Source organism: Tachypleus tridentatus, chromosome 9 (genome assembly GCF_004210375.1).
Source record: "Tachypleus tridentatus isolate NWPU-2018 chromosome 9, ASM421037v1, whole genome shotgun sequence".
NCBI lineage: Eukaryota > Metazoa > Arthropoda > Merostomata > Xiphosura > Limulidae > Tachypleus > Tachypleus tridentatus.
The window spans coordinates 66,200,045-66,225,007 of NC_134833.1; the positions used below are offsets into that span (position 1 = coordinate 66,200,045).

A 24,963-nucleotide genomic window follows, 5' to 3' on the forward strand; every position below is an offset into this window, starting at 1 on the left:
GAACCCTTAATTTGAGAGCTGTAAATCCGAAGACTTGCCGCTGTCCCATCGGGTGCCCAGGAAATAAGGAAATAATTCTGAATCAAATAGCTGAGCCTTTTTAGCTTATGTTAAATAAAAGAAGACAAAAATTGGTAAAATTTATAACAATCGCTATTGTTCACTTATGTACGAAAGTGCATTGTGCTGATGTAATAGTGAATTGACAAAAACAACTTATAAACATAATGAAGTCGTTTTATTTTGAGGTATATACTGCATGTTTTAACAGAAACATACCTGAAGAAGAACAGACCAATGTTTTATTGAAACATAGTATGTTACCCACAGAGACGCCCCTTAGGTACTTGCCACGTGACTCGTGTTTGGATTCTATTTGACAGTATCCTGACTCCATCTGGTGTCCCTTGAAAATTAGAATAGAAAGCAATGATCGATATCATACTGAAATAGAGAAACTTCTAGTGAATTCGGGCCCAAGCCCTGAATCTTTTAAGTATCTAACGATGCCTTTGGTTTCCCAAAATAAAATTAGTTCAATATGCTTATAAATCATTGTATGCCATTGTACTGTTAATCATTATTGGTAGACAAGTAAGGTAAAACATAGCATGTGTAATTGCGCACACCAAAAAAAAGTTGCTTTTAAACTGAAAGACTCAGAAAACACCTGATATATTTCACTTACCACATGAACATTATTAAACTTGAAATTGTTTCAAAATACTGAGTTTCAAACTTATATGAAGGGTGTCATAAAGTGTCTTTGTCAAATAATAATGTTTTGTAAATTATTTATTGGCTAATAAATAACTCCTTTCTTTCTTCGTATTTCGTAGATAATAATCGTAACACGTACTTCTATTTATTGAGTTACAAGAATCCATTTACTCAATCTGATATCTATTATAATTATTACCATTTATATTTACTTGAAAATTATATACCTTTAGTTATTTTGCGTTCATAGATTTAATAAGGGTCTCATCTTTCCAAATTTTGTTTCTTTATTAAATTTTTATTGGAAAATAATCTTGGTCAAAGAGCCACGTGTCCAAGCTATATATAATTGTCTGAGTTATCAAAATACGTGTTTAATTGACAAAATGTGTGTGGAAAAGATATTGGAGTTTAGTGTATAAGGTGGATTTATTTTTTTTTTTCAAGTGATATCAGAAGTTAAACACGGTAGTTTTAGTGATGTATACGTAGATAAGGATAGTCACTCAAAGTTTAAAATATTCGGCAAATATCTAAAGCTCTCGAGATTGTATGTTGCCCTCTTAGGTTTTTACATTTTTTTTTAGTTAGTTACGACTGATAAAAACAAGCACCTAAACAATAACTGGTCTGTGACAGTGTGAGTACGTGTTAAAGTTTAATAATACAGCAAATATTTATGAAATCCAACATTTTGTAAAAACTACTTATAAGTTAATAATTCCGATAAGTGCATACTTTCACTTTCTTAAGTAATCGGGAAAGTAAGCTCATTAATTTTAATATTTTGTAAAAAGTATTGGCGTTTAAAATCTAACATAATACTTAAATTGAAATTTACCTTTATACAATTGGATTGATTAAATAGTAGATAGAAATGTGTGTATAGTAACTATAACATACCCATAATCTTATACAGTGTGTGTAACTTGTGTATTTTAATGTTTATTACAACCTTATTTAAATTCTATGTTTATTTTAACATTTCTTCTTATAGTCTACAAAGATATAACTTCCTCATGTAAATTATTTCATTTGTAAGTTTTCATTGTGTAACTTGATATAGTAATAGGAGATGTAACACCTTTGAAACGTTTGTGGAATTTTCATAGGGCAAACTTTTAAGAATTGTGTTGGATTGTTTTAGTTGGAGTTGGAGTGTTAGATTTTGTTATTACAATTACATTTAAATTTAAGGTCATAAAATTGACAAGGGATTTTTAGTAATGTTAAAGGTAGATTGTCAGAAATTAGTAACAATGTTAGCCTTATTAATATTAGCTATACCATAAAACGGGCAAGTTTGATGGCAAAATTTAGATTTCTGGTTAGTTAGAATAATTTAAAATAATAATAAATTTATTATGTTTGTGATGGTCAATTTATTTTTTGTCAGAATAATCTAAAACTAATAATTGGAAACAGCGATTTAGGCGAGTCAGTTTACAAGACTAGTTGATGCAATTGTTTCTCATATGTTATCTATAATAATTAAATTACTCAACTCTAGTGGTCTGGTAAGATAGTGAAAAATCGTTATTGGAATCCAGTTCAACTGAACCCATGTCGACTGTCTAAGGGGTCAGTGCCTTTTCTTCTTTATGGTAATGATAGTTAGATCATTGATAAGTTTTACTGATAATATTTATGTTTGGGTGTTCGAGCTGTATTAAAGATGGTGAACCATCACAGACTATCTTAAAACTGGAATCAATAAGTTGGAAGAATATTTCACAATTCATCTTCATTACAAGAAATACAAAATGATGCACTTTGGTTTCATACTTTGGTCACATTTAATATAAATGTAAACTAACTCAGTAGCATGAGTAAAGAAAAGGAACTTAGCATAGTGGTAGAAAACTCACAAAATTAATAAGGTGTGTGTCTACATCTGTTGCAAGCAGGAACTGGGATTAAGAAGTTGGGTGTCATTCCATTTTTAGTGAGAGGGAATATGTCATAGAACATTGATTATTGGGGTTAAGGCTGAGTTTAACTTAAGTGAATGTTGTTGTTAATATAAACAAGTTAATTTATTAACTTGAAAAGGACTTAAGTTTGGCTGTTTGTGTAAAGTCAATAGTCCCAATCTTGTGTATCTTAGAATAGCTGTTATGGGTATTAACACTTCCTAGGTCGAAACATTGTTCTCTCCTTATCAATAAGTGTTAATACCCATAACAGCTGTTCTGAGATGCATTTTTATTTCAAGTGGGTTTCTCGTGATTAAGAAGACCCAATCTCGTGTTGAACAAAGAAACAAATACAGTTGAATGCTCTATTTAATCCACTTGTGAATTATCTCATGTCTAAGAAGTGATAAATATTCGTGATTGAGGTTGAAATGCTGAAAATGTTAGGCGTGTGTCAACCTTAGTTACTACATGAATAAAGTAAATATATGGTCAATTTGTGAAATCCCACACACTGATTTATCTCATTTGAAATCCATATCTAATGAACAAGGCAATAAATCTGTTAAAATCTGCCTCTTGCACACTGTAGTTTTATAAATTTTAAACCATTCACTGTCATTCAAGAGCTAAAATTTTTCACAGACAGCAGTCAAAATTATGGCTGGCTATCTTAACCTTTTGATTACAAGTTTGAATCAACAATTATTTAAATTGAAAGGCCTCATTTTGAATAATGTGTACAATTGTGATCTTCTCTGAAAAAAATATGCTGACTTGTTGGAAAGGTGTTCTGGATGTAAGGGTAATAAAACATAAGTTGAAGGAATCAATTTAATACAAAAATACAATACCCTTTAATCCAAGCACTTTAAAAAAATGACTTCTTTTTCAGGGTCAAACTGAAGAAGAAAGTTCCATTTTCAAAGCATTGGGTTATATGGTATTGTATTTTTGTGCTGTAACTATTCCATGTGCATAATTATTATGCTACATGGATAGATTAAGACATCTTAAGTTCTGGAGAAATGGGGAAAAAAAGGTGATTGAATGTTACATTATCTTGATTTCTATTGTTTTTTTAGATAGTTTGATGAAAGAAGAAAAATTCAATTATTAAAGACAAATTAGGCTTCAGTAAAGGTAGATATTTTTCTAACAGGACAGTTGATTTATGGAATGAACTGTTAATGATATTAGTGAAGGAGGACATTTTACTGAAATGTAGGAGTGGAATTGGTTATTTCTGGAAGAAGAAAATAGCAGGCATCTTGAAAGATCAAATAGTGAATTAGGCACATTATAGTCTAGTTGTCAGACTGACATGTAGCTCACAGTTTAAGTTTCAAAAATCTACCTCACCTAGGAGATAAATTTGTTTTATTATCCAAGTACAATGGTTCATTATTTATTGGTTAGTGTATCAGGCTGTGGTTTGAAAGATCCATGATTTAAGATTGACTAAGGTGTGCCATTGAACATGCACACTTCACTTTCAGCCTTGGATGTTTTATAAAAGTGAAAATATTCATCAAAGAGTACCTGTTTAGAAGTAGATGCTACTGAGTTGTTTCCTCTTTTTAATAGTCATCAATTTTTAATTATAATAGATTATTATGTCATTAACTAGCCATGAGGACACAGGTCATGCTATTTGGTTGTTTGAATCCAAAATTCCTTCCTTCACACATAGGCCCAGCATGGCCAAGCATGTTAAGGCGTTCGACTCGTAATCCGAGGGTCGCAGGTTCAAATCCTGGTTGCACCAAACATGCTCGTCTTCCTGGTCATTTGGGCGTTATAATGTGACAATCAATCCCACTATTCATTGGTAAAAGAGTAGCCCAAGAATTGGCGGTGGGTGGTGATGACTAGCTGCCTTCCCTCTAGTCCTACACTGCTTAATTAGGGACGGCTAGCACAGATAGCCCTCTAGTAGCTTTGAGCAAAATTCAAAAACAAACGAACTTTCCTTCACACATACACATCTAATTGGAAGTTATAGATTAAAATTGTAGACTCTTGGATCTGGTTACAGTGCTGATGGTCATTCCTAGATATTTGGGTCACTGACTTTATTATTTAGCCATTGTGTCATAACGTTTTTGTATTTGCAATCTGTAAAGCTATTTTATCCATGAGGGTGTTAATGCAGTGGTCAGTTGTACTGTACATTCTTAAAGTTTCTCAGTAATTTGTACAAAATCAAATTAAAAAAGAAAGATTTTGTTGTGTAACTTTGCATGCAATATTCTGTTCGAGAAGTAATTACTGTGATAGTGCAGACCTAAAGTACAAGTATTAAATCAATTTTTGTAAAGTTTGTATATATTAGTAGTGCTATGTTATAAACAATAAACAGCCTTGATATGCAAGTGTATATAGTAAAACCTGTCAGTGTGAATTAGTTTTTTAATAATACTGCTGTTTCTATATAACATTCTTAAATATTAAACATTTATTTTAAACTTACTTTACTAGGGGAGGTGTTACAGCTGGTTGTAAACTGTTTGAACTTTCACATTTTATTCTGTTTTGACTTGCATAATTAAAGTATTATTACATATATAATGTAAAACTGTTGTAAATATGTAAATTGATTCAAACCTGTTAAGCAGCAGGTTTCAAATATTTTTTTCCAAACTAGGAAGTACAGTATCTGTTAAGTCCAAAAAAATGATTTGAAGATATTATTAATTGTTATAATATATGTATGCTTGTCATCCTGTTTTATTCAAGGTATTGTAACCAAAAAATGTATGAAAATTATTTTCTTCTGCTTTTGTAACATACAGATTGTATCAGTTTACATATCTAATTGAATTTTTTTTGTATAAACAAATTAATGATGCTAATAATTAAACAACTTATTATAACCGACTCTTCCAAGATAAGCAGTTGTAACAATTAGCGTACCTGTATGACATTTCTGTCTTTCTAGTATTTGAAGTGTAGTATGCTACCTTTGTTTTAAATCTTTTTGGATTTTTAATGGCATTTTTGTATACTTTCTTTTGAAAGGACTTCATTCATTAGAATATAGTTTAAACTTTCTAATAGAAATGACCTAAGTGAGTCATTGTTAAAATATGTAACTTTCAGAAATGTAAATGTCTTGCTTGTTTTTATCTAATCTGGAAAATTAATTTGTGCATTTTACCATTTTGAATAATTTGAGTAATGTAATGTAATGAAGTTTTAACACCCTTTTTAACTAGTATAAATAAATGTGGATTTTTTTCTTATGTCTATAAATTTTTTAATATTTATACACGTGTATTTGTTGAAAATTTTGTTCCTTAGTGCAGTTTGCTCTCCATCAGTTGAAGATAATGGACTTGCTTTTAAACCAGAGTTTTCTTTTCATTGTCATTCTGCTGATGGCTATTGGGTTGGCTGTTCCTAATCCTGATAATGAAAAAAAGAGAGTTGTAAACAAGGTTAGTATAATAGAAACCACTTTTATTACCCTCTGCAGAAACATCAAATACAGAATTCTCTCAAAAACAAAATATTTTACATACACAAAAATATCCAAGTTTGAATAAACAGAAGGCCTTGCTAGATAGTGTTACACAAAACACTACAATTGTTAATACACCATTGCTCTTTGGTGAAAAAGACATTTCTTCAGGTTTATGAAATCACACCTTCTTCAGAGCCAGGTATTGTATTTCATATTAACTTATTAAAGAGGAAATAAGAAACTCAACACTATTATAGGACATTTTTGTTGACAGTTCACTTGCATTTGAAACTTTACAAATTTGTTTACAAAGCTCCATAATCTGTTTGCGTTGCAGTAAACCAAGATGTTTTATAAATGTCACTTATGTATATGCCATTACATATTCTTAAAACTAAGTTAAGTTTTAACATGAAGCAAAGTGCATTTTATCCTTTCTAGAAATTAGCAGCATGTAGAGTCCATTTCTGTGAGTTCTCAGGCGTAATTACTTGTATTACACATTTTTATGTACACTCCCAATTCTTCACACTTCTGAAATATTTGTAGAGCCTGTGTCCTAAAGTTCTTGTTCATTTTGCTTTTTTGCACATGAGATAGAAATTATTTAAAGCTCTCACTTGTCTTGTTGAATAGTGATGTTGTAAGTTTTAGAAAAAAAAAAAATAAAATCATTAGCTTGTTTGTTACAAGCATTCAAACTTTTTTGAAATGATGTTATACGAAATACTGATATACTAATATTTTGATTTTATTTTTGTTTCATCCTTTTCTGGATGTAGTAATTAGTTGGTTATTCTGCATACTGAAGATAACGTAACCCACTATACTTTTTGTGCATTAAGCTTCCTTATAATTATCAAGTATTTGCTAGTGAAGTCTTTTATAACGTGATAATTACGACACGTTTTATAGCCTCTAAGTGATGAGCAACACTATGGAGATGATGCTGAACACAACGTGGATTACGATCATGAAGCTTTCCTTGGGGAAGATGAAGCCAGAACCTTTGAAAATCTTACCCCAGAAGAGAGCAAGAAACGACTTGGTGAAATAGTTGATAAAATAGACAAAGATAATGTAAGTAAATATAACTGTTCATGAAATTATTCACACGTTTAACTTTACGCCAACATTAACATAAAATTAATGTATCAGTTGAGTATTATGTACTTGGTAATCTTTGTTTCATTACAATCTCAAAAGGGAAAAACCTTTAACAATAAATAGGCAGTTAATAAATTAAATTATAATTATAGAAATAAAAGTGTTTATGTACTGGGAAACTGAAGAATAAATTAACTGTATACTAAAGGTTTATCGTAATATGAATTGTAAGTACAGTTTGGATGGAAATAATCTTAACAATGTCATGAAAGGTGATCTTGGTGTAATAGTTGATCAGTCTGTAATGCCATCCAAGCAGTATGTTGTTAGTGGTTGGACAAATAGGATTTTAGGTTGTATCTACAGAAATAATGAATACAAATCTAAAGAGGTTATAATTTCATTGTGTAGGTCACTCGTTAGGCCACATTTGTTCAGTCTTAGGCTCCTTACCTTAGGAAAGACATTGAATTGTTGGAAAAGATTCAGAGGAGGGTTACTAGAATGGTGCTTGGGATAGAGGGGGCTATACAAGGAGACTAAAATCTCTCAAATTGTTTTCTCCTGAAAAAAAAGTGTTGAATCTGATTGAGCTGTTTAAGATTGTAAATGGAAATTATAACATTTTATACCATTTTTTCATACTTAACAGTGAGAATAGTAGGACTGGAGGACACAACTAAATTTTTCTAATTAGGGTAGTTGATCTTTAAAGTGGGTTGTCTTTGAATGTTGTAGAGTCAGTAAATTTAAGGGAGTTTAAGAAAAAAAAATCTTTAAGTGCATGGATAAGGCTGGTTCTAAGTTTTTTCTAATTTATTTTTTAAAATTATTTTAATTTCATTTAGAGGATGGAACAACCGAGAAGGACCAGTAGGTCCCATGTTGTTCCAGTATGTCGCTATATACAAACCTCTTCACCAGTAAGACAGGAAAGTTCTTGGATATTTTTAAGTGAACATGAAGTAATATAGTGATGCCATATTTATTCAGTTCTCAAAATTAAAAAAAAAAAATTGATCATGTTTCTTGTATGACCACAACTTTGACAAACTGTTTTTACCATAAGTCAAAAATTAAATGAATATGAAGTATTTCTTCCTTGAAGTTAGAGAGAATTATAGATTTAATAAATGTACCATAAACCAATTAGGGTTTTCTTTTAAAGTGATTAATTTATGTTGTGCAAATTAATTCATGTACTCTTTGCAAGTAATATCATGTTCTTCTTAATTGCTTAATTATGTTTTGATAATTTTATAGTAAATATTACAGGTTCCTCTCCTTACTGTATTTTAGTCATTTATAAACATTTAATGAATAAATCTTAAGATCACTGAGGTTCTGAAATGTGCGACCAATGTGTTATAAATTTCTAACAACATAGAAGAATGTGTTAAAACATGAGTAATTTCAAAACCTTGAATATTTAAAGAACAATATATTGGGTGGCTAATGTAAATGGAAAAAGGTTAAAAAAAATTGGTGTTTTTGTTTAAGTAGTACAAAAATTATTTGTACCAACTGTTTTCAAAAAAACAAATAAAAGTCCTAAGTTGATGGAAGGCTCAAACTTCTAACAATTAAAGAATGCTTATATTTGAAAGCTTAAGTTGAGATAGAAAATGGAGATTTTACAAACAAGATATATTAGAAGAAAAAACCAAAACAAACTATCATTCAGGGTAATAGGGACTGTAATATTTCTTGACCCCAAAAAAGCACAAGATTTAAGAGGTTTAATGCGTAAAAGTACTGTTAAAAAAGTAACAAGGAGTGCCTTAATTGAAACATATAATAATAGTGCAGTATTGTCTGCCCTGTTAATGTAACACACCTTGTCTGAATGTGAATCTGAACAAACTGTGGATATGAATATATTTTAAGACATTTTATACAACATCTTAAACTGGTTGAAGTTTTCAAAGTTATAACAGTAGGCTGTAGAATAACTTTAATTTTATTTACTGATAGTATTAATTATGGTACAGTTTAGCACTAACTAAACTGAAACAAAATGGATACACAAGTTTGTGTTAACTTACCTCTTTTTTTTTTTTTTCTTTTAATATAGGTTGTACTTAATAAAGACTTAACTAAAGTTAGGCCCAATACAAAGAGACCTATAGGTTTCAGTGAGACCTTTGTGGAGAGTACAACCATAATGCAAAGAGAACTAGAATGAATTTTGACTGATGTCATTAAATGATAAGAAGCTTAGAGTTTAGATATATTGTGTGAAAGCAGGCATTCAGGCTTTAAAATTGTTAGGGATTTGGTTGTCTTTTTGTGTTAGCTTGAGTGATGGAAAAAATACATTGGAAATACAAACTTTAATATTGAGGCAATACTTTTAAGATTCAAACAAATTTTTAACTTGTTAAATGGTTTTCATACTTTTTTTAAATTTGGTTTTATTAAGAATTTAAATTGAAGTATACATTTTGTTTGATACATTTTTTATAAGTAACGAAAGTGGGCTGTACAGCCTTCGTTCACATTTGTTTTTCATTTCAGGATGGGTTTGTCACTCAGAAGGAACTCCAAGATTGGATTCAGTTCACACAGAAACGTTATATTTTGGACGATGTTGATCGACAGTGGAAATCTCACAACCCCAACAAGAAAGAGGTTCTTACGTGGGAAGATTACAGGAAAGTCACCTATGGGCTTACAGATGGTATGTTATTTTCACACTGAAATTCATATCATCACAGAAAGATAAGTCATGTATTCCAAAGAAACGTGCTTCGTCTTACTTACTTAACTGTCAAATGCATGAAGTATTACACTTGCTTTAATGCATAATGTGGGCCACTAGTAACTTGCCAAGGTAGATATTTAGACCATATGTAACGTGTAAGTTTCTTACATTAAGTCTAACAGAACTTGAACAATACTAGATCAGTAACAGAAATGTCCATTAATACTGTATTGCTCTTCCTGTGGATGTTAGCTATAAACTACAGTTAGCACAGTTGTTTTCATTGTGTGTGTGCAGAGTAAATAGGTGTAGTGATGTTTTCCAGGCTTTGGAATTAGGACACAGAAAATCTCACATTTTTGAGTGTAGGAGCAGTGTTTGAGTCCTTATTTTGTTCATGACTGTTTCTGTACTGCACAAATTTAACACAAGTCACATATATTACTGTGACTGCTAGTAACCCATTTCCCTTCTTTCAAAATCACTATACAGTAAGCACTTTTGTGGGGGTGAGAATGTCGAGGAAATAGGGTGATTTTGCCAAGAAGGTTCAATTAAAGAGCTGGACAACTTTGATAAAATAAATTTAGACCAGTCACGGGGGTATACTGGTCATTTGAGGGTTAAAAATCTATTGATTGTTTTACTGATATTTGTTTAGTATAAAAGAAATCAAGTTTTTCTTGTGAGGATGAAACTTCTAATTATTATAAACTAATTCCAACAAAATATTTTTAAATATCACTATTTTTATTAAGTATTTCATCAGTCCATTTACTCATTAAAACAATAAATTTAAACATTTTGGTGATATAGAGAAAATACTCATTCACAGTGTATATTTAATTTTTTGGAGATTTTAGATAGCAATTAATTTTATTATCTTATTGTGTTTGTAAGATCTAGAGAATGCAGATGAAAGTAACTCGGATGATCTATCTTACAAAGACATGATTGCACGAGACAAGCGTCGTTGGGAGGTAGCAGATACTGATGATGATGATGCATTGAATGAAAAGGAATTTGCAAATTTCCTTCATCCTGAAGAAGCCAAACACATGCAGGATGTAGTGATCCAAGAGACACTAGAGGATATTGATAAAGATAAAGATGGCAAAGTTTCTCTTGAAGAATACATAGGTGTTTATTATTGATACACTTTTGATAAAGTTGACAATTTTATTATAACAATCTGGATGTGGCTTGTGATTAACTTGTTTAATGGATATTATTGGTTACCCATAGCATAAATTATGTCAATTAATTTTAAGTAATCAGTTTCTCAAAATTATGATTAATTTTTCAATGTCACAAAAATAGTTAACTTAACAAAATTCATGTTTCTGGTTTTTCTAGCTTTCTAATTCTCATGCAGAATTGATTGATTATTAACCAGTTATCAAATTCCATTAATCAGTAAAATCTAACACTAGAGATGTATCAGCAATACCAAAACTTCCAAATTACTTTGGGCCAAGCTTTGCCAAATGGTTCGTGTATTCAGACCATGAATTTGAGGGTTCCTATGTAGCTTTATCACAAAACTAAGTCCTATTACTCAGTTAGATAAGCACTGGGTGATGGGTGCTGTTGACCAGCTGTATATCATCTAATCAGTGAGGTCAGAATTAATGGCTTCTTTAAAATGTATACAACAAGAAATATTTGTTTTTTCAAAGGTTTCTTTCTGCACCCACCCTTGAGGAAAGAAAAAATTTTAATCTGCCTTTTATCTCGCAGAAAATCTCCATGGCATCTTGATTAATAAATCAACCAATCATATCTTGAGATTGCATTACAAAAAACTCTGAAGCCTTTATTCTGTTGATTCCCACCCAGACCATCTAAATATTTTGCAGTAAATCAATACATCCTTTCTTAGATAAGACAATCAAGCCTGTACACTGTTTCCTTCTCTCAGTGTGGATTCCTGTACGTGGTAAGGGGACCTTCTAGGGAAGGTTCTGTTCTTTCCATATACCTCCTCTAGGACCTAAACATCCCAAAGCTCACCCACGTGTTTGCTGTTTGTGGAGACCCGTGATGGGGAGGAGAGGATCCTGGTGGTTAAGGGGTCCAACCCTAACACACCACTTTGGCCTTGAATTCTGACAGACAGGCAGTCTTGGGTCAATCAGCTGGTCCACTAGGACTACGGTCAACCAAGTACCAGTGTTGGATGTTCTCAACAGGTGTTGTGGACATTGTATCTGATACTGGTGTTTGGGTATAATGCTCAGCAATGCCAGAGTCGGAGATTCTTCCTAGTTTCTCCACGCAAGGAGTTTCAGCGGTTTGATCACTCGAAGACATCATATCGTGGTTCCTTGACATACGCTCGTTGCAGTGGCAAGGACCATGATTCCTACAAGTGTGAAACAGACCCTCATTGCATCAATTGATATAGTTTTCACTCATCCTACTTTCATTCCTGCCCTAAATGGTTGGAAGAAAAAGAGGTGCAGCATGTGAAAACTATTCATTACATAACTTATCCTGAGGCTTGAGAATTGCTGTCCACCACCTCATCTCGGATGTATGCTGCTGCACTTCATTCCACCACAACAGTGGGAGTGCAGTCAGATCTCTCTGTGCCTTCAAATGAATCGTTCACCAAACAAATAGTTTTTTGACTGCCATGGTTAAAAAAGTTGATGAATCAACTTTAACACCTATCTGTTTCTTACATACATTCTAACAAACCCCAAGATCCACATCCTTTGGCTCCAGGTACAGGCATTTCCTCAAATACATCTTTTCCTCCCACCCCAAGATGCAAAACAATCATTTGTTCCCATCCTCAGTCACTGGAATCCCCTTTCAACAGCAAAGACCTGCCCAAGTGACCCAGGGCAGGATCCATTGGAGGTCGATAGACCTCCCTCAAATAAGGACAGTAGAGAAAAACGATGTGGTCATAAACAGAAGGGTTCTCCACCCCATTTGCCTACATGTAAATAAAAATGGTCACCCTGATACAATTGAACTGTTGAGGTTTACGTTCTAATCAGAATGACATTAAAACAATGATTGCTTCCTACCATCCTGTATGTCTTTCCTTACAGGAAACATTTCTGAAACCTGCTGATACAGTCACCTTTCAGCAGATTTCTTTGTACAGAAATAAAAGGCTGTGTGATGGACGAGTGCATGGAGGGGTGGCACTGTTGGTTGATCAGCATATGCCCACCCTGTCTTTGCCACTCGACACACCCTTGGAGGTCGTAGCCATCAGTGTTTCCTTGGGTCATACCACCACTGTTTGTTCTCTCTACCTATCTCCTGGAGAGACGTATGATCAATCAGACCTTGATGCTCTCATTGAACAGTTGCTGTCTCCCTTTCTCATCTTGAGGGACTTTAATGGACATCACCCCCTTTGGGGAAGTGCTGATATTAATAAGAGGGAGTTGTTCTGTAGTGTATATTCTCTGATCACAACCTTTCTTTTTTCAATACTGGTTCTTTTACTTATTTCCATGCACCCAGTCAGTCCTTTACTGCTATTAATCTCTCAATTTGCTACTCTTCATTATTCTCCTGATTTTCATGGAAGGTTGACAATAATCCACAAGGTAGTGATCATTTTCCTATAATCTTGAGAGAGATTGGCTGTGGTCAGTGCCACCTGACCCACGTGCCCTGGTGGAAGCTGGATCAAGCAAACTGATTCTCTTTCACTGCTTTTGCAGAACTTGATCCTACCATCGTTTGTAAGCCATCAATAGACAACTGTGCGGCAGCAGTAACTGACTGTATTATACAAGCAGCTGCTCAATGTATTCCTATAACCTTGACATGTTTTCCACTATATTCTCGTCCATGGTGGAATCCTGCCTGCCACGTAGCACAGAAGGTTCAAAAACAGGCTTGGGATACTTTCCGTAGAAATCCCACACTCTTGAACTGCATCGCTTTCCAGCAGATCTGTGCACATACTCAGTGGGTGAGATGTCAAAGCCAGAAGGAATCTTGGATTGAGTTCACAGCCAGCATATCTTCTACCATCAGTTCCAAAGTCATATGGGAGAATTAAAAGGTCAGTGGGCAATGTAATTGTCCCCCTTTCGATCTTGCTCTCTGAGATCCAGAAAGTAGCTGATACCTGGAGCATTGCCAATACTCTAAGTGAAAGCTTTTGCCAGGTATCTAGCACTTCTGCTTTTTCTTCCACCTTCTTAGCTATCAAGACTCGGGCAGAACAATCACCTTTTTTCTTTCGTGCTGATTGTCTCTATGACTATAATAGTCCCTTTACACTGGCCCTTCATTGGTCTGGTAGTACATTGGTTGGACCGAATGATATACACTGACATGCTGCATCATCTATCTCCTGCTTCTCTTGCTATTCTTCTGATTGTTTTTAACTGGATCTGGCAGGAGAATCTGGTGCCAGGTTGTTGTCCAACTTTCTCTAAGCCTGGGAAGGATCCCAAGTTTCCTTCAAACTACTGTCCAATTGCTTTGACAAGCTGTCTCTGTAAGACCTTAGAGAGGATGGTTAATACCCATCTTTTTTGGTTTCTCGAATCAAACAACCTCCTCTCGCCCACTCAGTGTGGGTTCCAAAGACAGCACTCCACCATGGACCACCCAATTTGACTTGAAACTTCAATCAGAGAAGCCTTTCTCAAATGACATCTTGTATCAATATTCTTTGACATTGAGAAGGCTTATGATACAACATGGAGGTATGGCATTTTGCGAGACCTCCATATATAAGGATTAGGTGACCATTTGCTCATTTTTATTAATTTTTTAATGGACAGGAGAATCCACGTTCGTGTGGGTTCGACAATTTCCTGTTCTTTACTACAGGAACTTGGAGTCCCTCAAGGCTGTGTTCTGAGTGTCACTCTTTTCAGTATAAAAATTAATGCCATCACTGAAAAACTCCCTCTCACTGTTGGAAACTGGCTCTATGTCGAAAACTTTCACACCTCATGTCAGTCGTCGAACATGAGGTATGTTGAGCTGCAGCTTCAGACTGCCGTCAATTGTTTACTGAAGTGGACCACAGCAAACAACTTTAAGTTCTCTCTCTCTCTAAAATTGTTCTCATGCACTTTTGCTGCCAACAGGGTATTCACCTTGATCCTAAGCTCCGTATCAGTGAAGTTGTGCTGCCTACGGTCCCTGAGACAAAGATCTTGGGGCTTATTTTTGACAATAAGCTGACCTTTGTACCACACATCAAGCATCTATGGGTTAAATGTAAAATGGGCCTTAAAGATGCTAAACCTTATTCATCATCAAGGGCTTTGGCTCTGCTCTAGGGCTTTCTGCATTTCCCCAGTTCAGAGCTTATACATAGTCTCATGAGCCATCTTTGCACCTCTGCCTTTGCAACTGTCTTTACTTTCTGCTTCGAAACTTTGTTCCTAACCAAAGCATCCCACTTGGGGTTGTGTTTTCCTTCCTCAGTGGGCCATACTTTTTCAGAACACACAATCTGCCATTGCTCCTTTTGGCCTTCATATCCAGGTTCAGTTGGATGAATTGGGTCTGTTGGATAACATTGCTGTATCCACTGATCAGCCCATCCAACTGTGGCTTATTACAGTCCACAATTGTGACCTATCCTTAAGTCATCTGCAAAAAGTAGACAATCTTGATTGGAAATACTGTCTGCTATTTGCTGTCTGCTTTCAAACCATCATTCCATTCCTATTTATACAGATGGTTTGAAATCAGGTGACTGTGTGGGCTCTGTCATGGTTTGGTGGTTGCATGCAGAATCCTCTCTACAGCTTCTGTGTTCACTGCTGAACTGTATGCCATTTCTGTTGCCCTGGATCACATAAAGCTAAGCAGTACTCAAACTGCACTATTTATACTGACTCGCTTAGTTCTCTACTTACCCTGGAATCACTTCACGTTTGTTCACACCCTGTTCTTGTCAATATTCAAAACTGACTACCCCATTTCTCTTTAACATCTACTTCTATCCAGTTTCTCTGGATACTGGGCCATAGAGTATTGGCGGGAACAAGCTCACTGACACCGCAGCTAAATCTATCTGCTCTGGCACTATCATTGCTGTGCCTGTCCCATACATGGACTATGGTCCCATATTCAAGGCTTGGCTCCATGCCAACTGATAGTCGACTTGGAGTGTGCAAGGCGAAAACAAGCTTTTCTAAATCAAACCCTACATTGGACTTTGGCCATCTTATTTTCATAAGAATTGGAAAGAGGAAGTTGTTCTAACTAGACTACACATTGGTCAGTTTTTCAGCTCATTGTTTTCTTTTTTCTGGAATTGATGTACCAGTGTGTAGTCTGTGTAACACTTGGGTCACAATAAGCCACATTTTACTTTCTTGTAATCATTATGTCTCTCAAAAATGGCACCATTTTAAACATGTTCTGTCCCAAGGTTTGTCCATAACATTAGACAGTTAAACAGTGTTATTGGTGATGGTGACACTGTTCACCTTGGTAATGTTTTTAGTTTTTTAAAGGCCATTAATCTTTTTAATGCCATTTAAGTTTTTTAATTTATACATTACACCCTTTTAATATGGCTTCCTTTTAAAAATCACAGTTCATCTAGTTCAATTTCAAAACCAGAACTGGAAAGGCCAACTTCAAGTGACTAATGCTGCTGTTTGAACTACCTGTTAGTCTTCCTGGCGAGTTATTATAATTTTGCTACACGTCTTTTAAAACCTTTTTAATACTTTCCATTTTGAAAATGGCCATAACATCAAATAACTTGGAACCAGGACTGGAAAGGCCAGCTTCAGGTGACTGACGGTGGTTTTTGTACTTACCTGTTAGTCTTCCTGGCGAGTCATGATAATTACAGTTATGCTACAGAAAGTCTTTCACAACTTGAATTACTGTTGTTTTTCTCTTAACGTTGTAGACTAGATGTAAACATTGGGTTTATTTGGTGTTTTTAATTTTGTTTTGTTTTACCTTAATTTCTTTTTATGAACTTTAGAAAATTTACTTTCAATTTTTTACTGGATGTTTGGTGCAGATAGCCTAACTGCTTTGTGCCATAAAATACTAAATCAACCAACCACTGTTCTCATAGTAAGGGTCAACTTGTGATAGGTATAGGTTTAATTTGTAATCAGTATGTCTAAATATAATGTAAAGTTCTATTAGCTTTAATTTGGGGAGTAGTGCACGTAATATATAGTTTGTGTAATGTTTTATGTTGTGGAGTTCTGAAAATATTTGACGTGAAACTCTTTTCAAAAATACATTCTTTCATATTTCATTTTTTGTCTACAATCATGTAAGCTTATCCAGTAGAATTTTGTCAACAAAACTGTCATCACTGTTTGTTGTTCTAATAACAGAATACTAATTTTCTTATTTAATTGAATAAGTTCTTGTATACAAAGAAAGTAACTATTAAACAAATGTTAAAGAAAACCAAATTTATTTTAATATTATTGATCAAAAACTTCCATTTTAGAAATATCAAACAAGTTGTAACTTGTTTTCATCAATGATTTCTATTTACTAATCATCCTTGTGTATTCAAACAGTTGTAGTGTAAAACACTGGTGACTGGTAAGAACAAATCTTATAGGCCAACTTTATTTACAGTTTCTCTGTAGTAATTTTGATACTTCTTCGTGTTGGGTAATAACAAATTTACTAATACATGTATATTAAAACCTTTATTTGTAGTTGACGTCCTAGCTTATTTACCCTAAGTATCCTTACATGATACCTTCTCATACAAAAAAAAAATATTACTACAGCTTTAAAGCAGATATCATATAACAAAAATGCTGGCAAAAATAATTATAAAATATTACATTTTTTGTGGCTTAAGTTTTGTAAAATGTATTTGAACCATTTCTTCTCCATTGTGAGATTTTCTGCTAGTACTTTTTCAGAAACTTTAATTTTTCTTACCCAATTTACTTTAAATCATGTAGACTTATGAGGATCTTTTGTACACACTCCTTTTAATCACCGGTTTTATCTTGTTTCGAAACTAATATTTATTAGGTACAGTTGAATCCACACGCTGTGGTAATGTAAATTATTGTAAACATAGTTCCTGAAGGATTTGTTGAGAGAAAAAGAAATTCACTTGATATATTACAATATATTTATAAGATAAGACATGGTCCAGACCTATACTTTAGGATAAGAATGAAAACTGTGAAAAATATTAGTTCTGAAACATCACTATTAAGTAACTAAATTTTAAAATAATTTGTTATCAATGTTCTCCAAGTTTGTAATATAAACATGATTATTTAGCCTTTTGTTTCATCTAGGACCCTAAACTCATCCATTTTCTTCTTGAAACTCCTAACTTTGAAATAATAACAACAGCTGGGGCAGAGTTTGGAGATAACACATTTAGACTGTGAATAAGCTAACTTGTTGGTTTCTTTATTCACTGTTTTAAGAGCTCTGTTGTCTCTGTGATGAAAGCTCAATTAACATCTATAGAACATTCTAATCTAGCTGCTGCTCTAATTATATCCCTGGTACAGTGGTAAGTCTAAAGATTTATAATGCTAAATTCAGGGGTTTGATTCCCCTCAGTGAACTCAGCAGATAGACTGATGTGGCTTTGCTACAACACACACACACACACACACACACACACACACACACACACACACACACACACACACACACAACATCTAACATATGAGAAGACTCAGTTTGTCTATTTCTATCCACGAGTCCCTGAGGATTACTTTCTAAGGAGTTATTCTAATGTACAGGATGATATATCCTGTTCTTTATGTGAGTATCAGACAAGACAAACAAGTTCTAGTCCCCTATACAGACTGTTTAACAGTGTGCTTGCAGTTCCTAACAGACAAATCTCTTGGTCTTCTTGTTGCAGATGGCTGAATGAAATAACTGCTTTTGCACATTGTGTTTATATATTAAAATTCTGTGTTCTTCCAGGTGATACATATGGTGGAGCAGGAAAGAATGAGGATGAACCTGATTGGGTAAGGAGTGAACGAGACCAGTTTATGAATTTTCGAGACAAAGATAAAGACGGTTTCATGGATAAAGAAGAGGTTAAAGAGTGGATATTACCTCCAGACTATGATCACAGTGAAGCAGAAGCTCGCCACCTCATTTTCGAATCAGATTCAAACAAGGTATCCTGTTTCTACCGTGCTAACAATTAAATTATTTCATATATTCATTGTTAAATCTCAAGTTTAAAAAAAAAATTTTCTTTTGTGACAAATGTCTTTATTTTCTTATAGACAATAAGAAAATTTCTTTTTTATTTTACTTTTTATTTTCTGCAACCTGAATAGTATATTAAGGTTGAAGGATATGTTCGTCCCTACTGTAACATGTTATTCCGTATGGTGTAGTAAAGTTATATTGGTTTTGTGAGTTGTGAAAGTACTACATTATAGTAGACGAAAATAGCATTATATTTGATAATGAATATGGATTCAAGATAATTAGACTTGGACAAATTATAAATTTTTTAACAGACTCTGTAGCTTGTCTTAAATTGAACAAGAAAAGTACTTGGCAACATCACTAGTTTTTCATTTTTGTACGTAGTTCAGGTTTTTTTGTTTTTAATGAAGTAGTGGATGATATTTTTATAGTTTCATGCTTACAAAGTTCTGAACACAGTGTTATGTAACTTGTATGTTAGCTTAAACATGATGGTTGAAAATTGAGTAATATATTAGATTGAAAAAACATTTTTAGAGCACCATTCTATACCAAGATTGCATATAACTTAGAGAAATCTGAAACGTCCTCACGAGGAGACTAAGATGTTCTCCTCAAGTATATCTGAACTAGACTGTTGCTCTACATTCTAAATTTGTTCATTCATCACAAAGACTGTCTAACTTATCTATAAAAGTATCTTCATACGGGTCAGTATTATGTCAATCCTAAACATGTCAGAGCCTAAATGTGAACAAAGAAAAAAGGCTTAATCCTATTTGAGAAATAATATAAAGCTAAGCAGTAATTTGTTCATGGTTGCATAAAGAATGCTTTTATGATGTGTGGTTATTTAGACCATGTTTCCATTTTGTGATTTGTCAATTAGAGCTAGATATGAAATGCACTTAATTTCTAACTTAATAAGAATATCAGCTTTGTCTTTCTTTTAATGGTAATAAAAAGACTTGTGTATTTGCTGTAATGATGTAATTAACCAAATGTACATGAGGTTACTCCATAGACTGACCTTGCACTGGGAAAGTAACATCGACTAGAATTCAGAGTTGTGTACAAATAGATCAGATATGTTTCTAAAGATACATCTGACATGTCACAGTCAGCTTGATTCAGACTGCTAAGTCAGAGTGCAAGGTGACCTTCAAGAATGAAGGAATAAAACTATTTCCTTCATATTGTATAATATCTAGAAACCCCAATGGACATACCTATAGCATTTTGTAGTATAGGCCGTGTCTGGTATTTACTCTCATCTAGCACAGTGTCACTAAATCAACTTTGAAATCAAATTCTCGGTACTGTATAAGATTGTGGCATGTCCACTTTAACCTCCTGTGCTCGTGGGATTAAACGGTATTAAAAATTTTACTTTATCCATAGTGCTAATGATATTAAATCTTTTTCTTGCTTCTGATACAGATGTTGCTAGTGGTAACTTAACATGACTAATGAATGTATAGTATTGTTGCTTATGAGTACTGTATTGACATTATGCTGTTTGCTCATCTACTGTACATTTTTAAAGATCTTTGACACAGAAAAATCAGTTGTGCATCTGTAATTACCTTCCTGTTTATTTTCTTTATGGAGAGTTACGTGTATTCACTATGAATGGGTTATAAAAGTGTTCTTTGGAAGTTTGGTACCACTGCCTATATATTCAGTTTCCTGATTGGATAATCTTGTTACATTAATAGAACTTACTCGTGAGCAAAATCAAATTGTTTTAGTCTCTGAGAAAAAAAAAAGTATATATTTTTTATTTTTATTAGAGACGATATATCATTCCAACTAAATAAAAATAACTTGATTTTTCTCTTTGTCCATTAGGTACTTGTATTGGCTATATATATAAAGTTTCATATTACTTGTATGATCTTTACGTAGGAAGAAACCTTATTTTATCTTGCTACAGGACCAGAAGCTAACAAAAGATGAAATTCTGGGAAACTATGACCTCTTTGTTGGAAGCCAGGCCACTGACTTCGGAGAATCTTTGATGAGACATGACGAGTTTTAATACAATGTCTTTTTTAACAAAATACACAATAGTGACTACTAGTCCTCGTATTTTTGTTCTTGTGTAGAGGATTAAACTGTACATTTTGAAGAATGGTACTTTTAACATTTATCTATTTACTTATTTCCACGTGCTCTTGTTTTTTTTAGTTTAATGATAGAAAGAAATTATTTCTAAATATCTTGCATTTTTTGTTGTTTTTTTATCTAGCTTTTATGTTTTGATAAGTTTTTATAGTAACCTGTTATTAAAGTAAACTTCTATTCATAGTACTGTAATTAATTCTATGTAAAAGTTTCTATTGTATTTACAGTCAAGACATTTCTGGTAGAATGGTTGAATACAGTATCACACATAAGGTGCAATGAATTTCAAAAAACTCAAATTTTAGGGTGCTTTTGAATAGTTAACTATTTTTGAGTTGTCTTTTTTTTTTTTAAGATTCATTACTTTTAAAGTGTATAATTTGCTGTCAGACAAAACTGATTTTCGTTCTCCCCAATGAGAAACAATATTTTGAAAATGCTGTTGTCATGAAAGAGAGCTTAAATTAATTACCACAAAGTGTCTACCCTCTGGGTGGGGTTGACTTTTGATACACTATTACCTGTTTACTTCTCATCTTCTGGGAAGAGTTAACTTTATGTACTTGATTAAACATTTAAACTACTTTTTATATTACAGATATGCCATTTCTGATAGCTCCTGCAGAGAGTTGGTCATTCAGTTCTTAGAAAGCATTTGACCTGCATGATCAACTAACTCTACCATCTGTTATATTAAGGTCAATTTGAATGTCTATGCTAAGAAAATATAGGTAATAAGTTTATTTTATAAACTTGTATTTATGTTTGACAGTAATTTACTATAATGCTTGAAGATATACAATATTAGCTGTCTTTCTATTTGGTGTCAGAATATATGTTATTACTTGACCCAAATCTCGAGCAGTCTGCATGAAGTTATCTGTCAGCAAAACAGGGAGATTGTACGTTAAGACCTACCATCTTTAGCGAGCATTTTGTTTATGGATGTGGCAAAACTAAGCCTTATTAAGAAATGAAGGCACTTGGATTCAAGTGATACATCTGTAAGTTAATGGAATTCTTGGATTAAATACATCTCATTTAACTTTCCCAATGATGATTGGAGCTTTGATAACATAAGCCATAAGATTCTAAATTGTACATCTAAATTTCTCAGCAGCCTGATTGATGCTCCCACTTTTAATGTCAATTTATGAGGAAGGAATCCTGGCAATTCTAAAGATTTCAGAAATTCAGTATGAATTTATACTACTTGGTCTTTATGGTGTCAATAGACTTAGACAATTTCATGCTCTGGTCATTTGATTATCAATGAGGTTGGCAGCATCATCTTGGGGTGCCAGAAAAGCTTGCTCACATAGCTACTTGTGATCTTCAAAGTTTGTATAGATCATTTTATGCAGATCATTTGTTTCTACTTGACCAAAATTCACTGCTCCTACATCACCTTGCAGATGAACTCTCATATTCATTGTCAGGCTCAATTTCTGTACTCATCTCCACAACTGGATTAATTTCAGGCAGGCTTTCAGTTCATTTGTTTGAGTATCCCATGACCTTCTTCATGTCATCCTATATTATTATGTCAAGTTGTGCTGACTTGGTAGTTTTTCCAAACCTAGATAGATGATCAAACACCCACCCCTTAATGACCATCCACTTATCATCATGTATCAGGTTTGCTGACTGATTAAGAAATGTGGAAATGTGTAAGAAACAAATATGAAATGATAAATATACAACTGTTCATTTTTCTCAGACAAACACACTGCCTTATATGGTAGATTGAGGTCATGTGGATCTTTTTAGATTATTTTATAAGTACCAACTGATACTATAAGTTCTGTAGTTGTTGAGACAGAAGCGAAATTGTACTTGAATGTTTGGTTTCTAAATCCTTCTAGTTCATCACTTTCATTGTAGAAGTTTTTAGGTGTTTATCATATAAAAACAAATTGTACTTTAGGACAGCAAACAAAAACTAATTTTGAATTTGTTTCATCCTTTAGCATTTGTAAATTACATTTTTTAAAGTTTTCTGCAATTATTTCTGTAAGCAATGCGGGTGATAATTCATCTGTAAATGTTTCCTTAATTGTCATAAAGTGTTTACTGAATGTAATATTGTAGGATATTTTTTTTATTCTTCTACCAGGTTATCATTTTTATGTAATACTTTACTCTGCAAACAGATATGTACTTATTAGTTACAGAATGTGAGAATCTGGTTTTTGCAATGCACCACTAGATGTAGGTTTGAAACTTACTTTACTTGAGATATCTTAATGTAAAATAAGGTTTAGTACAGTAATAAAGTCCTATAATACCCCACTTTCAAGAGATTTACACAAGGTGAGTTGTGAATTAGAAATGGTTAAAAGGAATTATTTTATAAGTTTGACTGTTTATTGTTCATATATACATGTATTATCTTTACTTTTTGGAGTTAGCATTTCGTTCTTGTTCAACCAAAAATTGAAAACTACAATTACGTTTCTTACTCCATAATCTTTATTAATCAAGAAATAAGAATCAAAGGTTGATGGTGCAGTTTAGAGTATTTCGATATTATTATTGTACAAAATATATAGTAGCAGCAGTAAAGTGCAAATTATTAGCAAAACTAAATTTAAATAAATGTACTATGATAACATGACACTTTAATTGTTCACTTGGCAGTAGTTATAATGTTACAACACTTAGCTATTCTATCCTCTGCCACTCTGCCAAAGTATGTTTTTTTATTTCCATAATTTAGGGGACACTGGAATGAGAGCATAAATGGAATAAAAACCTATTTTCAAAGACATCCATGTATTAACTATTTTTTGATACAAAGAAGTGAATTACCAATACTGAAATATAAAAGTTTGAGGTAAAGTCATTAGTTCAGTTTAATGATTGATGTTGACAATTTAACTTTTATGCTGTTTGTTTTTTTTTAGATGAAATTAAAACTTGCATTCAATACATTAAAAGGTCTTAACAGGTTATGTATGTCATTTGTGTTTTTTCACTCATTTAATAATATTAAACTTTTTTGTTTTATAAGTTGTTGCATGTGTGTTTTGTTCTATGCCTTACAGAACTCATATGACATATATTTCATGTAATGTTTATGAATACTGTATGGTCTGTCCAAATGTAATTAACAAAAAATTTCCTTCTCTCATTGATTTTTATGCAATTTTTTTTTTACTTCTTAGGTTATATGCTAAAGTTATCTTTAAATAGTGTATATAAATTCACTAAATAGCTTGTTCTGTATTAACATGCTATTTTTTTGCTTTTGTCACTTAACTCCATCCAGTTGCTTGGTCCTGTCCAAATAACGAAAGTAGGTAAGCTGTCTTGTCACAATATACTAGAAGTGTGTACACAGATCTGGTGGTATGTAATGAAGATGCAATGTCCTTTCACAGTGGATAGTGTGTGGAAACCACCTAGTCCTTTTCACTGTGTAGGAGATGAATTAAATTAGGTCAGAATAATGTCATGTCTCCTTTTGACCATTTCTGTAAACATTCTCTTATTCTTTCAATGAAACTTTAAAGGGATTACAAGTGCTGATTGAAAGAAAAGGATAGTGAGACGTTCACTGCTTACATGGTCTTGCATACTTGTGTAAGACTATATCCAGCCAGTGACCCAAAGGTGGTGGTAGAGAAACCACAAAACAATCTTCAAACAGGCTTCTTTTCCTATTGTACCTAAACCCCGAGATAACATTATCTTACTACTGTTTGTATGGAATCACTTTTCTTAAGCAAATCATATATACAAAAATAGATTTATTCCTATTTTATCTCCAGTTC

At 33.1% G+C, this 24,963-nt stretch overlaps 2 protein-coding genes across 22 annotated transcripts in view; one reads left to right on the plus strand and one right to left on the minus strand.

The window, feature by feature from the left end:
- The first annotated feature begins 986 nt into the window (after window positions 1-986).
- Window positions 987-24,199, plus strand: LOC143225353 (calumenin-like). 21 transcript variants are annotated; one of them, XM_076454585.1, is made up of 8 exons: window positions 987-1,143; window positions 2,231-2,324; window positions 5,927-6,076; window positions 7,018-7,182; window positions 9,727-9,889; window positions 10,814-11,053; window positions 18,818-19,020; window positions 20,997-24,199. In XM_076454585.1, exons 2-8 carry the CDS (start codon window positions 2,322-2,324, stop codon window positions 21,099-21,101), a joined length of 1,029 nt encoding a protein of 342 aa, XP_076310700.1. In that variant the 5' UTR covers window positions 987-1,143; window positions 2,231-2,321; the 3' UTR covers window positions 21,102-24,199. The 21 variants fall into 21 exon arrangements, with proteins under 21 accessions (XP_076310700.1, XP_076310711.1, XP_076310716.1 ...); XM_076454596.1 differs by having other exon boundaries at window positions 5,940-6,076; XM_076454601.1 differs by having other exon boundaries at window positions 2,231-2,301.
- LOC143225352 (transcription intermediary factor 1-alpha-like) overlaps window positions 23,640-24,963 on the minus strand; it is a 52,291-nt gene continuing 50,967 nt past the window's right edge. Inside the window, exon 16 of the mRNA XM_076454580.1 lies at window positions 23,640-24,858. The gene's annotated coding sequence lies outside the window, so the exon portion shown is untranslated. The remainder of the gene's footprint in view (window positions 24,859-24,963) is intronic.